The 15,112-nt window shown below is 38.9% G+C and overlaps 1 protein-coding gene across 2 annotated transcripts in view; it reads left to right on the forward strand.

Annotated features, from left to right (window-relative positions):
- Positions 1 to 15,112, forward strand: part of USP40 (ubiquitin specific peptidase 40) — a 92,907-nt gene that overhangs the window by 73,461 nt on the left and 4,334 nt on the right. For both annotated transcript variants that reach the window (XM_068544196.1, XM_068544194.1), the window contains exons 25-30: positions 1,964 to 2,090; positions 4,128 to 4,222; positions 5,548 to 5,666; positions 9,444 to 9,509; positions 11,756 to 11,966; positions 12,106 to 12,201. In XM_068544196.1, coding sequence (XP_068400297.1) covers positions 1,964 to 2,090; positions 4,128 to 4,222; positions 5,548 to 5,666; positions 9,444 to 9,509; positions 11,756 to 11,966; positions 12,106 to 12,201 — 714 coding nt within the window. The remainder of the gene's footprint in view (positions 1 to 1,963; positions 2,091 to 4,127; positions 4,223 to 5,547; positions 5,667 to 9,443; positions 9,510 to 11,755; positions 11,967 to 12,105; positions 12,202 to 15,112) is intronic.

Genomic DNA, 15,112 nt, shown 5'->3' on the forward strand with positions numbered 1-15,112 from the left:
GACTTCATAGAATTCTGTTGTATTTTATACCGTGCTCTTTAAAGTTAATTTTTGAATTGATAATATTCATGATACAAAATTCAAAGTGTATAAAAAGCTGGGCCAGGAAAAGTATCCCCCATCCCCCCTGTCCCCCAGCCACTTGGGGTCCTCCCTCCACAGGCAGCCAGCTTCCTCTGTATCCTTCCAGAGGCACGTGCTTTTTAATGCACACACACATGTATGTATGTGTATATACATAACATATATGTACACATTCATATGTATATACATATTTTTATTTACACAAATGATTATAAGCTTGACACCCTATTCTGCACCTAGCTTTTTTCATTACCCCCATATATATGCCATATCAGTACCCATAAAGTTATCTCATTTTATTTGATGTATATAGAGGTACCATGATTTATTTTTTAACCAATCTCTTTTCAAAGAATATTTAGTTTGTATCCAGTCTTTTGTTGATACAAATAACACTGCCAAAAATATCGTTTATTTGCCATTTTGCCCATATGTATCTACAGGATATTCCTAGAATTGAAATTGCTTTGTCAAAAGTTATGGCCTACCGTAATATAACCATACTTCTAAAGAGGGACCCTGAGAGTGTTCCATGGTTTTTGCTACCATAAACGACGTACAGTGACTATCTCTGCGTGCACGCGCTAGTGTATCAGACGGGAACTCCTGACCGTGGAATGGCTGGGTCAGAGGGCTGGGGCACTGTAAATTTTGGCAGCACCCACTTACCGTCCAGAAACTTTGCAGCAGCTTACACTCCTGGAACCAACTGACAGGAGTTCAGCTTTACTCACAGTTTCACCAACGTAGAATATTATTAGACTTTCTGGTTTTTGACAGGTGAAAAAAAATGGAGTTTTTTGCTCTGATTTACATTTATTTATTTACTGCATGGAAGTTGAGTATTTATTAATCTTCACCAATTTGATAAACAGAAAAATATTCTCATTTTAATATGCATTTCTTGAAATACATATTTAAAATACATGTTTTTTTTTCACATTCTCATCTTCTGTTGTTGGAAATTGAGCACTGTAATAGCAACTGACCTTTCATTTAGTAAATCTATTCAAGTTCTTTACCCACTCAAAAAAGGGGTGGGGAAGAACCAGTTAAATTAGTAAAACTGAAATTACAGAATGTGTTTAAGGAGATGAGTTTATTTCATGTAGTTGGTATACAGGAATGCACCTTAGATCAATAGGTTGTTGGATCTCTATAAAGTTCCTTTAGAAACTTTTATAAATAAAAACTGCATGTAACTGGTGCATTGTGCTATGGTGCTCTTACAATGCCTGAAAACATTTATATAGTTTGTTCTGTCAAATGTCTTGTTAGTTTGTTTATACTTTTCACTTACTGTAGCTACTAAGATATAGAACAGGGACTTCCCTGGTGGCACATTGGATAAGACTCCGCGCTCCCAGTGCAGGGGGTCCGGGTTTGATCCCTGGTCAGGGAACTAGATCCCACATGCATGCTGCAACTAAGAGTTTGCATGCCACAACTAAGGAGCCCTGGAGCCGCAACTAAGGAGCCAGCGAGCCACAACTAAGACCCAGTGCAACGAAATTTAAAAAAAGAAGATATAGAACATTGGCCCCAGTCATCCTAAAGACTGATTTTTATGATTTTAAACTTTGATTGTAAAAACAGTAAACAAGTATAATACATGACAGTTAATACATACATCTTAAGGAAAAATAAATTCAGGAACATTTTCTGTATCAAGATGTTTCTTTCTGGGAATTCCCTGGTGGTCCAGTGGTTAGGACTTCTTGCTTTCACTGCCGAGGGCACAGGTTCTATCCCTGGTCAGGGAACTAAGATCCCACAAGATGCTTGGCATGGCCAAAAAAAAAAAAAAGTTTCTTTCTGTGGAAGTAGAAGTTGACTTAATCTGTGTGCATCACAGCAGTTGGAAATCTCCATTCCTCAGGGTTTCCTGAAGGTGCCCATCTGGTGGTACCAGCCACGGGGTCCCTTGCATTGCTGGAAGAGTCATCAGGACCAGACAGACTGTACCTTTTCTCAGGGCGGCGTCTGGAGAGCTGATTCCATCCAAGGTGAGAGCGCAGCGGAACTACAGCAGCCAGTGTGTCATAAAGAAAAGTAAAACGATTGCTTCTGCTGAGAGGCAACTGAAATATGTATGTTTTAAATATAAGGTTGAAAATCAAAATCTATTCCATAATTCATAGTATAATAATAATACCATACTATTTTTATACAGTCGTTTGTAACCTCTATAAAATACCATCTTTTTTTTTGGCTTTACCTTTCATTTGCCATCTGTTATTTTTATTATCGTTATTATTATAGCAATATATTACATTTTTTCAAGGAATTGTTATATAATATCACCTCTTAAGCGCCTCATGGCAATAGGAATAGCGGCCCCAGTTACTGTAACAGACTAAGACATTGAAGCTTCAGTCACTTCCAGTGACTTCACTGCAGTGCAGCCCCAAGGGGCGGAGAGGCAGGGCTGGAGTCCGGACCCCACGCAGCTCCTGTTCTTTCTGCTGCCGCCACCCAGGAGCTCCTTCAAGGGCGTTCCAACTTACTGACTTCTGAGAAGACTCACAGACAGGGTATAAACATATTATTTCACTCTGTCTAAGTTTCTTCTCCACAGGCAGAATTCAGCACACACGTCATGATGAGCAAAGGCAGGGAGTTCGAATTGCCATTGTAAAAAGTGGGTTTCCACTTCATTATAAGAAGATACAAGTTAATCTCCTTTGTAACTGTAGATAAAGAGAATATATTTTGAGTAGGACCAAGTTTTTATATTTTTTTCCTTTTATCATGCTTAATTATTTAGCTTTTTTAATGCCTTGAAGTATTATATACTTATATTTCTTTTTATCTTTTAAAATTCAGTACTGAAACTAACATAAATGATCTCCTTACTTTCTGAAGTTAGGATTATACAAGAGCAATAAAATACTTCATGTTGAATTAGCTATGAAATTGGCATTAAGTTATTTTTTGTTTGAGTTATATTAGACATGTTAAACAATTCTAAAAATGATTTTGTGATAGAATAATAATTACAACTTAAAAAGCAGTGTGTTTCTCCGTGAAAGTAAAGAAAACAGTTCATTTTTTTGGTAGTCCTTCTGTATCACAACATATGGCAAATGTTTTTATTTCTGAGAATTTCCTAAAAGTGTCTTTCAGGTAGTACCAGCTTACAGCATCCTTAAGACACAAGAAGAACCGCTCCTGAAGAGAGCTTTTTAACTTAATTTACTTATAATTAATTTCCTATTATGTATTAGCAGTGTGCCCAGCAGTAAGCAAAGACATTCAACTAAAGCAAAAATGAGTCAAATTACTGATTTCAAATTTAGTTCTCAACTTTTATATCCAGAGTTTTATATGAGAGAGCATTTTGTTTTCCCCTTTTTAAAGCAAATGTAGAAAGGCCTTCCTATTGTCAAGAATTCTTTCAGTCAATAAACATTTATTGGACATTTATTGTGTGGCACCCACCATTCCTGGCACTGGAGAGACAAACAAGATAGATGACCTGTTCTCTCTTGAAAATCATGTTCTGTAGGGGAGATAGATTAGGTAAAAAAAAAAAAAAAAAAAAATATATATATATATATATATATATATATATATATATATATATATATATATATATATATATGTAAAAAACACATGTATACACACACATAAGAAAACAGACAAAAGAGTAACAAGTTGCGACAAGTGTTACAAGAGAGAAGCAGGTTAAATCAAAGATGAGAGCAGGGCGGAGTACCCAACCAGCAGAGTCCTCTTTGAGGAGGGAGAGGGTGTGGGAAAGCGCATTCCAGGTAGACAGCACAAGTGTCAAATCCCCCAAAGCCATGCTAGTGAGAAGAGCTGGTGCTGTGCCCACAGCATGCTTCCTGGCTGCCCACCTATTGGGCGCTGCTTCCCCCCCGTGAAGGCCTGAGGGGCTGACTCGAGGAATTCAGATTCTGAGTTGCCTGGATGGAATTGTACTAAACCCGTTTGCAGTATCAAAACGTGGCCTGTATTTCAGAAATAAGAACTAAGTACGTCTAAAGCTCCTGTCAAACATCTTGCTCTGTCCTTTGTAGATGCTCCCAGTGACGCGCATGCAGAAGTTTCCCTCCGCTACTTGGGAGACGTTGAAATCTCAGAAGATGCTACCTTGGGGGAGCTGAAGTCGCAGGTCAGCCTTCCTCCTGCAGCGCACCTTAGTGGTGATCTGGCTGCTTCCAGTGAGATATTAATATATTCTTCTATTTCCTTTTCCCTCAATTACAGTCTGTTCTGATAGGGCATGTGTTATGTGCCATGTTCAGTGGTGAGTACCCAACAGGCCACACACACATATTGCTCAGACAGCTCCCTGGGTTTGTTTCTACCAGTTGCCTGTGGCTTTCATTTATCCCCTCTCTGACAGGCATGCTGTGCTTTCATTTGAAATCTCCTCAGTGACTTGCAGCTTATGTTCATTTTGATTTTTTAGGGAAACATTTGTTGGAACATTTGTAAAGCATTCACTTTACTCCTTTATTTACATTGTTTTTGTGTCATTGTGATTCACGTGTTAAATGTTGTTAGTAAAAGCTGTGTCGTCAATTGCCCAGGAGGTCAGAATATCAGCTTTATGTTAGGATGTTAAACTAGATACTGTATTGTTTTCCTAGACATTAATACTCACAGGCAGGGTGTTCTGTCCAAATGGAAAGGCTGGGCTGAATACAACACAAAATGCTTAAGAAGCATCTTATTCTCGTTGGATTAAAATGAACATCCCTTCTTGCTCTTAAAGGAAAAAGTGTAGGTGCATGTAAGGTGAATATCAGTCATTGATTGACTTCTTCTGTGTGTCTTCAATATCTGAAATACCTTCCTCAAAAAAAACAAATGGTCATATTCTAATAAGAACAAGTAGAAAGAGACTTTTTTTCTTATATTAGATTAAAAGATACAAAATTGCTGTTTCTAGATTTAAAACGGATGAATATTGGCCATTTTATATACTACAGCCTAAGTATATAAATAGTTATCCACCCCTGCAGAATTAGTACAGCGGTTTGGGCCTAGCATTTGGATCCAGAGATTCTGAGGTATTTCAAAATCAGAAGTTATTTCCATGGCAGAGCAACCTTTGTTGAATTATATTAGCACAGATGGAAGTTGAAGACGAGTCCTTGCTTTTATTAGAGAGGCCGCCACTCTTGAGTCATAGTCATATAGAAATTAATTTTAAAGTTTCATTTTCTAAAACATAATCACTGAAAAGGAGCTTTTGGCTCAGATTTAGAAACAGAAAAGTCACTTATCTTTCAGGCTGATTTCAGTAGAGAGGAATACAAAAATTACTCAGGGTTAATTTCATTTAAACGATATTCCTGTGGAGTTTTTGGTAGATATTATCATTACTTAAGAGACTCTTTCCCTTAAATGTCATTGTGTAGCGCTTCATTTTTTTTCCCTAAAGCAGTCTATTTTTAAGAGTGCTTTTTCAGATGTCTGTTTCTTTTCTAGGCCATGACCTTGCCCTCCTTCTCAGAGTTTTCCATCCCATCGCCCGCCTTCCTTAGAGCCTGGACGGTGGAAAGTAAGCGCCCCGGCAGGCTCTTACGAGCCCATTATCAGCAGCTCAGGTAGGGTTCTCAGTGAACACTCCTCAACAGCCCGTTCTAGGTCATTCCACATTTGTCATGTGGATGATACTTTTTATCATAAATTAAACTCTGAGACAACTTCAGTTTCTCATATTAAGTATAAATGTAGTTTCATCTGTTTTTACTGTGGTCCAGAGACTGTGGACAAAATTTTGATTGTTTTTTCCCCCCAGCTTTATTGAGATATAATTGACATATAACACTGTATAAATTTAAGGTGTACAACCTATTGATTTGACAGACATATATTGCAGAATGATTACCACCATAGCATTAGCGAACAACCTCCATCACATCATATAATCGCCATTTCCTTTTTGTGAGAACATTTAAGATCTACTTTCTTACTAGCAACTTGCAAGTATATATAATTCAGTGTCATAAGATGAATGCACTCTGGGGATGTCATGTACAGCATGTTGATTATAGCTGATGACTGGGAGTGTGCACCCTGTGACCAGCATCTCCCCTTTTCCAGCCAGTCCCGGTCCCTGGAAACCACCATTCTAGCCCCTGTTTCTATTAGTTCAGCTTTTTTAGATTCCACGTATAAGTGATACCATACAGCAGTTGTCTTACCTCACTTAGCATAATGCCCTCAGGGGCCATCCATGTTGTCTCAAACAACAGGATGCCCTTCTTTCTTACGACTGAATGATACTCCTTTGTGTGTGTATGAGTGTGTGTACACGTACATACATACACCACATCTTCATCCCTTCATTGGTCAACAGACACTAGGTTTTTCCGTATCTTGCCTACTGTGCATAATGCTGCAATGAACATGGGGGTGCAGATAATCTCTTTGAGATCCTGTTTTCATTTCCTTTGGTGAGGTACCCAGAAGTGGGATTGCTGGATCATATGGTAGTTCTATTTTTAATTTTTTGAAGAACCTCCATACTGTTTTTTCATAGTGGCTGAACCAATTTACATTCCCACCAGCACTGAACAAGGGTTCTCTTTCCTCCACATCCTCAAAAACACTTGCTATCTCTTGTCTTTTTGATGATAAGCATTCTAACAGGTGTGAGATGATACCTCATTGTGGTTTTGATTTGCATTTCCCTGATGATTAATGATGTTGAGTACCTTTTCATGTACCTGTTGGCCATAAGTATGTCTTCTTTAAAAAAAAAAAAAGTCTGTTCACGTCCTCTGCCATTTTTAAATCAGATTGTTTGCTTTTTGCTATTGACCTGTATGAGTTCTCTATATACTTTAAATATTAACCCCTTAGATTTGCAGATACTTTCTGCTGCTTCATAGGCTGCCTTTTAATTTTGTTGATGGTTTCTTTTGCTGTGCAGAACCTTTTTATTTTGATGTAGTCCCACTTGTTTCTTTTTGCTTTTATTGCTTTTGCTTTTGATGTCAAATCCAGAAAATCATTGCCAAGGCTGATGTCAAGGAGCTTACTCCTCTGTCTTCTTCTAGGAGTTTTACAATTTCAGGTCTTAACGTTCAAATCTTTTAATGTGTTTTAAGTTGATTTTTGCATAAGGTGTAGGATAGGGGTCTAGTTTCGTTCTTTTGCATGAGACTGTCCAGTTCCCCCCAGCACCATTTATTGAAGAGACTCTTTTCCCCATTGTGTGTTCTTGGCTCCTGTGTCATAAATTAATTGACGATATATGCATGTGTTTATTTCTGGGCTATTTTGTTCTTTTTTTTTCTCTTTGGCCATGCTGTGTGGCTTGCGGGATGTTAGTTCCCTGACCAGGGATCAAACCCATGCCCCCTGCAGTGAAAGTGAGGAGTCCTAACCACTGGACCACCAGGGAAGTCCCTCTTTTGTGTTCCATTGATGTATGTGTCTGTGTTTATGCCGGTACTATACTGTTTTGATTACTATAGCTTTATAGTATAGTTTGAAATGAGGGAGCATGATGCCATCAGCTTTGTTCTTTCTTAAGAAAAGATTGCTTTGGCTATTCAAGGTCTTCTGTGGGTCTATACCAATTTTAGAACTGTTTTTTCTATTTCTAATTGAAAAATGCTTTTGAAATTTTGATAAGGATTGCACTGAATTTGTAGATTGTTTTGGGTAGTATGGACATTTTAACAATGTTCTCCCAACCCATGACGATGGAGTATCTTTCCATTTATTTGAATCTTCAATTTCTTTCATCAGTGTCTTATAGTTTTCAGTATACAGATCTTTTACCTCCTTGGTTAAATTTAGTCCGAAGTATTTTATTCTTTTTGATGCTGTTGGAAATGGGATTGTTTTCTTAATTTCTCTTTCTGATAATTTACTGTTGGTATATAAAATGCAGCTGATTTTTATATATTGATTTTGTATCCCACAACTTTACTGAATTCATTTATTAGTTTTAACAGATTTTTGGTGGAGTCTTTAGAGTTTTCTCTAAATGTCATCATGTAATCTGCAGATGGAGACAACTTCACTTCGTCCTTTCCAATCTGGATGCCTTTTATTTTCTTGTCTAATTGCTCTGGCTAGCACTTCCACAAATGTGTTGCATATGAGTGGCAAGAGTGGACATCCTTGTCTTATTCCCGATCTCAGAGGAAAAGCTTTCAGCTTTTCACCATTGAGTATGATACTAGCCATGGGCTTTTCATATATGGCCTTTATTGCACTGAGGTACATTCCCTCTGTATCCAGTTTGTTGAGAATTTTTAACGTGAAAGAATGTCAAATGCTTTTTCTGCATCTGTTGAGATGATACGATTTTCTTCCTTCGTTCTGTTAACATGGTTGTATCACACCAATTGATTTGCGAATGTTCAACCATCTTTGCATCCCTTGCAGAAATCCCACTTGATCATGGTGTATGATCCTTTTAATGTACTGTTGAATTTGGTTTGCTAATATTTCTTTGAGGATTTTTGCATTTATGTTCATCAAGGATATTGGCCTTTAATTTTCTTTTCTTATAATGTCCTTGTCTGGTTTTGATATCAAGGTAATGCTGGCCTCATAAAATGAGTTTGGAAGTGTTCCCTCCTGTTCTCTTTTTTTTTTTTTGGAAGAGTTTGGGGAGGACTGGTATTAATTCTTCTTTTGGTAGAATACATCAGTAAAGCCATCTGGTCCTCAGCTTTTTTTTGTTAGGAGGTTTTTGATTACTGATTCAATCTTTTTTTTTTTCCTTAATAAATTTTATTTATTTATTTATTTATTTTTGGCTGCATTGGGTCTTTGTTGCTGCGCGCAGGCCTTCTCTAGCTGCGGCGAGTGGGAGCTACTCTTCGTTGCGGTGTGCGGGCTTCTCATTGCGGTGGCTTCTCGTTGCAGAGCACAGGCTCTAGGTGCGCGGGCTTCAGCATTTGCAGCACGTGGGCTCAGTAGTTGTGGCTTGCAGGCTCTAGAGCACAGGCTCAGTAGTTGTGGCTCACGGGCTTAGTTGCTCCGCAGCATGTGGAATCTTCCCGGACCAGGGCTTGAACCCCTGTCCCCTGCATTGGCAGGTGGATTCTTAACCACTGTGCCACCAGGGAAGCCCCCAGTTCAATCTTCTTACTCATAACTGGTCTGTTCAGATTTTCTGTTTCTTTATGATTCAATCTAGGTAGGTTGTGTGTTTCTAGGAATTTATCCATTTCTTCTACATTGTCCAATTTTTTGGTGTATAATTGTTCATGGTAGTCTCTTAAATTTTGAGTGTTCTTATATGGTATAATATTTCACTTAAGAATACTTGAAATTGGTATAAAAAAAAAAAAAAAAAACTTTGAAAAAATTATGTGATATGTCATTCAATATTATTTTGTTTCATTTGTTATCAGGGAATATAAATTGGGACAGAGAACTGAGATCTGCTTAGAGCCCCTTCAGAAAGAAGAAAACTTGGGGTAAGATGTCCTACTACACATACAAAATTATACACTTGTCTGATCCCAATGGATAGTTTCTTTACTATCGATTAAGGTGTTAAATTTTTAAAGTTTTTTTCACTGCTTCTAAGGAGTCTGGCAACTTAAAACAGATTGTGTTCTAGAAATGTGTTTGTATGTCTGGTGTCTAGATTTTAGAACTCATTTTTCCATAAAAACAGAATTTTTCAGTAAGTCCCAATGCATGTTGAACCCATAATGATCTTGAAGTATAAGGAAGATGCTCATCCCAAGCTCTTATCAGTGCCTGCAGACAGTCTGTTGTCAAACCGATTGATAGTAACACCTGACCTGCTGTGCCCCTTGTCCTACTTGTTTCATCCTAATATCACCTGACATACACTTATTGAATTGTCAGTTACTATCTGTCTCCCACTACTGGAGTGGAAGTTTTGTGAGAGCGAGCACTGTTTTTTGGTCACTGCTGCATCCCCAACACCTAGGACAGTGCCTTTGTCATAGTCAATAATTATTTATGGAATAAAGAAGCACCCCAAAGTTGTCCACATTCAAACCCACCTATTCTTTTTTTCATTATAGGACATTCTTTTATCAGACATTTTTATCAGTAACACCAAATATTAAGATTCCTTTTACCTGATGTGACACGATGATTCTTGTTGCCCTCCTGTTGTATAACAACTCTACTCTTTCAACCGTGTGACCTTCATTTAATCCCACTGTTTTATAAAAATGCATTCTTAACGCAAATTGTATTACTAGGAGTAGTTTCCTGGAGGGGAATTTCTGGATCAAATGGTATGGACATTTTAAACCTCTTATTTGTTAAATTCCTTTCCAGGTAAGTTAATACCATTATGTTTCCACAAGCTGTGTTTCTAAGTATTTATTTCACCTCACCATCGAACCACCATTGAATGTTGTCATTGTTTAAATGTTTGCTAAATTGATAAATGAAAAATGGTTATCTTGTCTCATTTGCTTCAATGCTTTGATTGCTAGTAAGATTAGGGCATTTGTTCAAAGGCTTGTAAACCATTTGTATTTTGTGAGTGAGTGAATTGTTTCATATATTTCGCCTGTTTTTTATGGGGTCTTAGAAAAAAGTCTAATTTGTGTGAGCTCTTTCTATAATATAGAATATATTATATTACATAATATAAATTGACCCTCTGTCATGTTTGTCGTGAGAAGTGTCCTTTTGAAGACCGTGCTGTGCACTTACTTAGACCCCCTTCCCCATCCGCGCTTCTGTCCTCGACTGACCTCCAGAGCACTCTTGCCCTCCCTCAGTGAGGACCCTGTCACTTCCTTGGCAACTCCTGCATCTCCATTGACCACACTTTGTATGCTCTGGGACCTCAGCTCTGCTCACTGACCTCAACAACACCTACACCCTCTCAAAAATTCCTTCTTGACCACAGTCCCCCGCTTTCAGTCCAATCTCCTAATTCACTGGGCCCTCGCTCTCCCTGCGTTGCCTGTTTCCTCCAATTGTGTTACCCTTTCTTTAGATAAAAACACCAGTATAATAGAAATACAGCATTAAAATCGTTCATTGTCCTCACCATCCTTAAAGTTTTCGTTTCTCCTCTCCACCTTCCAATTCTTACCTGTAGTTTTTATTTCACGTCCTATCTAAAATAATCTCCATACGTCTAAATTTCTTTCCGACCTTTCTGAATGTTTCTCCTCTTTCTCTTCCTTCAAGGACCTCTTATCTGTGCTCATCTCCTGCAAAGGTTTCCTTTGCTCTTACAACTACTCCCATCATCTTCTCTTCCTAACTATAAGCCCTCAGTTTCTTCTCCCTGGCTAAGTTTTCTGCCAGCTTCACAGATTCTGGTTCTGAAATCAGCATTTCCTAGGAAGTCGCCGTAGCGGGAAACCCCTCTTCCCTTTCATCACCGGGATAGCCCTGCCAGCCCTTTCAGCTCTGTCTCCAGTCCTCTTCCCTCCGTGCCCCACTGAGGAACTTCTTCTTCCACCTTCAGCCTTGCCTGCTGCCTCCCCAGGGACTCTGCTGTGGACTCAGAATGGGAGCTTACCTCCATTCTGGGTCAGGATTGAAGGAAATCAAAGTAAAGGTTTCCCACTAGCATTCAGGGTTTAGGGGGAAATCTCTCCTTATTAAAAAAAAAAAACAAGAGTCAGAGGAGCACCTTTGCTGTTCACACCTGCCGTAGTTACTGCATGTTTCCCATTTTGTTGCAAATCTGACATTTGACTGTTTTCTGATGCAGCCCCCAGCATGTGCTGCTGAGGACACAGATGCGCCTCCCTGGCAAGAGGGCATATGCCTTGCCTGTGGACTTGGTGTGGGACACTGCCCGAGGCTGGACGGCCGGCTCCCTGAGGCACCGAGTGGCCGATTTCTATTCTCTTCCTGTGGAGAAAATTGAAATTGCCAAATACCTTCCTGAAAAGTTTGAGTGGCTTCCAGTACCTAGCTGGGTAAAGTTGTGGGGCTTCCTCAGGGAAATCGGGCCTCACTGGCATAGTGAATAATTAACTGCAGTTTTCCACAGACAGGGAATTTAGTCAGAATTTGAGATTGAGTTTTCTTTATTCAAGATACTTAATTTTTCTGTAGAACCAGCAAATTACCAAGAGGAAAAAGAAGAAAAAGCAAGATAATTTGCAGGGGGCGCCTTATCACTTGAAAGATGGAGATACTATTGGCATTAAGGTAAGTTTTTAACAGTAAACTTACCACTTTGACAAAACACCAGAATCAATTTTATAGAGAAGTTTTATCAAATCTTCAAGGCATAGACAATCCCATTTTATATAAATTGTTTCAGAAAGTGGGGGGAAAAAAGAGGGAAAGCAGACAACTCACTTTTTAAAAAATAAATAAATAAAATTTATTTATTTATTGATTGGCTGCGCTGGGTCTTCGTTGCTGCGTGCGGGCTTTCTCTAGTTGTGGCGAGTGGGGGCTACTCTTCGTTGTGGTGTGCGGGCTTCTCATTGTGGTGGCTTCTCGTTGCGGAGCGTGGGCTCTAGGCGCGCGGGCTCCAGTAGTTGTGGCATGTGGGCTCAGTAGTTGTGGCTCGCGGGCTCTGGAGCGCAGGCTCAGTAGTTGTGGCGCACGGGCTTAGTTGCTCCGCGGCATGTGGGATCTTCCCGGACCAGGGATCGGACCCGTGTCCCCAGCATTGGCAGGCGGATTCTTAACCACTGCGCCACCAGGGAAGCCCCCAGAGAACTCATTTTATGAGGCCAGTAGAACCTCAATACCAAAACCTTAATTTTGGGTCTGACTTGAATGAAAATGTTCTGAAGTTTTATCACTAAGTGTGTTGCTGTAGGTTTTATGTAGGTACCTGTATTAGGTTAAGACATTTCCTTCCATTCCTAGTTTACTCTAAGTTCTTTTTTTTTAAATCATGAATGAGCACTGGATTTTTAATATGAAATTTTTTTTAATATTAAATTTTATTCTGTGCTTTTTCTGCATCTGTTTAATTAGCCATATCGTTTTTCTTCTTCAATCTGGTAATGTAGTGTTATTACGTAAACATGTTCTCAACACCGAACCATCCTTGCATTCCTTGGACAAACCTACTTTGTTGTCATATAATAATATTTTTTGTATTAAGGGTGAATGATTTAAATCCTTAATTTAAGAATTAATAATTTATTAATATTAAATTATTGATTTATTAATAATTTGATTCTTGACTTAAATAATTTTTTATATTAAGGAATAAGTATTCCCTTAATCACCACTTCTGTTCTAAACATTGTACTAAAGAATGGGACCAATGTAATATGAACTTCCACCCAACGAAGAAAAGCAAATAAACAAAAATTGAAAGACAGGTAAAAGAAATTCTGAAAGGAAAATACAGAACTGTTCTTAGTTTTTCTACAGTCAAAGCATCATCTCTGTTTAAGAGAGTTCAAAAGGTTGTAAGATCAACGTACGTAAAATTACAGGGTACCTGGGGATACACCCAACAGAAAGACTTACAAGCCCTTTTTGGAGAGTATTACAAAAATAGTGAGAGGCATTAATGCTTCAGTTAGATACAGAATCATATCATGTTCTTGGAAGGGAAGCCTCACGACAGTAAAAATATCAGTTTTCCCCACATCTACCCCAGTGACAAACCATGTAGATTAGATTAAAGTGAATAAATTCATGTGGAAGAGCAAAGGGCCAGAGAGCTAAGATATTTTTAAAGAACAAGATCGGGGTATTGCCGTACCAAGAATTCAGACTGATTACACATCTGTGGTGACCATTTAGCTTAGGGGCAGGGGAAGAATTGAAATAGAGCCTCAAAACAGAATCACCCATATAGGGAAACTTGACAGGTATTTGAGGGCAACATTACAAATGGATTATTCAGTAGTTACGGTCATAATTTTTATTTCATTTTCATAAAGAGGGTCGCCAAATTTGTGTAAGCTTCGGGCCCAATAAAATCTGTATCCACCTCTGCTCATACCTATATAACAGTCAATCAGCATGAAGACTTAAATGTGAAAAGCATTTCAACCATTAGAAGAAAAGAAGATAAGAGAAAATTTTTTATGACTTAGTTCAAGAAGGATTTCTTAAAGGAAAGGATCAATAAATTTGACTACAGTTGACCCTTGAACAACACGGGTTTGAACTGCGTGGGTCCAGTTACATGCAGATTTTTTTTTTCAATAAATACATACAGTACTACGTGATCTACAGTTGGTTGAATCCACAGGTGTGGAACCTCAGATACGGAGGCCCGCTCTGGACTTGAGCACCCCAGGAGTTTGGTTTCTGTGGCAACTCCTGGAACCAGTCCCCTGTGAATACTGAGGGACGACTGCACGTTAAAAGTAAAACCTTCCTTTCATCAAAGGAGACCGTACAAAATGAGAAAACAGGCCACAAATAGGAAAAGATACCTACAAGGATATGACCAACAAGGATTATTATCCGGAATACGTAAAGTACTTCTACAAATCAGTTACGAAAGAATAATCTTTGCCCATCTCTCCCCTATTGGGTAACGCCCGGCAATTCCCAGAAAACGAAATGGCCAGAAAGCAGATGAAAAGATAGCTTCCCAGTAACCAGGGACCTGCAAAATAAAGCCGGGAGCTGCTGGGCCAGACTCTCGGGTCTCCCGTGCAGCACCAGGAAGAGGGCCAAGTAGACAGCAGTTGGCCGTAGTAAGGGTGCCCCATACGATGCAGCCAGGTAATTCTACTTTAGATATAAATCCTAGAAACACCCATGTGTATGGGGAGATGTACAGAAATGTGCATTGAAGGGCTCTTTGATTTGTAATAGCATAGATTGGAAAGAACCAAAATTACCCTTAGAAAGGGAATACATAAAATGGGAAAAAGAAGTATTGATACGGTGGTAGAGAACACAGCAGATACAACAGATAAACCAGCGCTACAGATGTCAATGTGAACATGCATCCAATTATTTAGTGTTGAAAAAGAAAAAGTCACAGAACAATCATTTATAGAAAGTGTAAAACCAGGTAAAATGCTGAGGATTGCTGGGAGTCATGTTCCTGTGTAGTGAAGACAAAAATGGGAACAATCACGCCGAAGTCAGCGGAGCACTTACCTCTAGTGAGGGGAGGGGCATC

The sequence above is a fragment of the Eschrichtius robustus genome, chromosome 5 (assembly GCF_028021215.1).
Source record: "Eschrichtius robustus isolate mEscRob2 chromosome 5, mEscRob2.pri, whole genome shotgun sequence".
NCBI lineage: Eukaryota > Metazoa > Chordata > Mammalia > Artiodactyla > Eschrichtiidae > Eschrichtius > Eschrichtius robustus.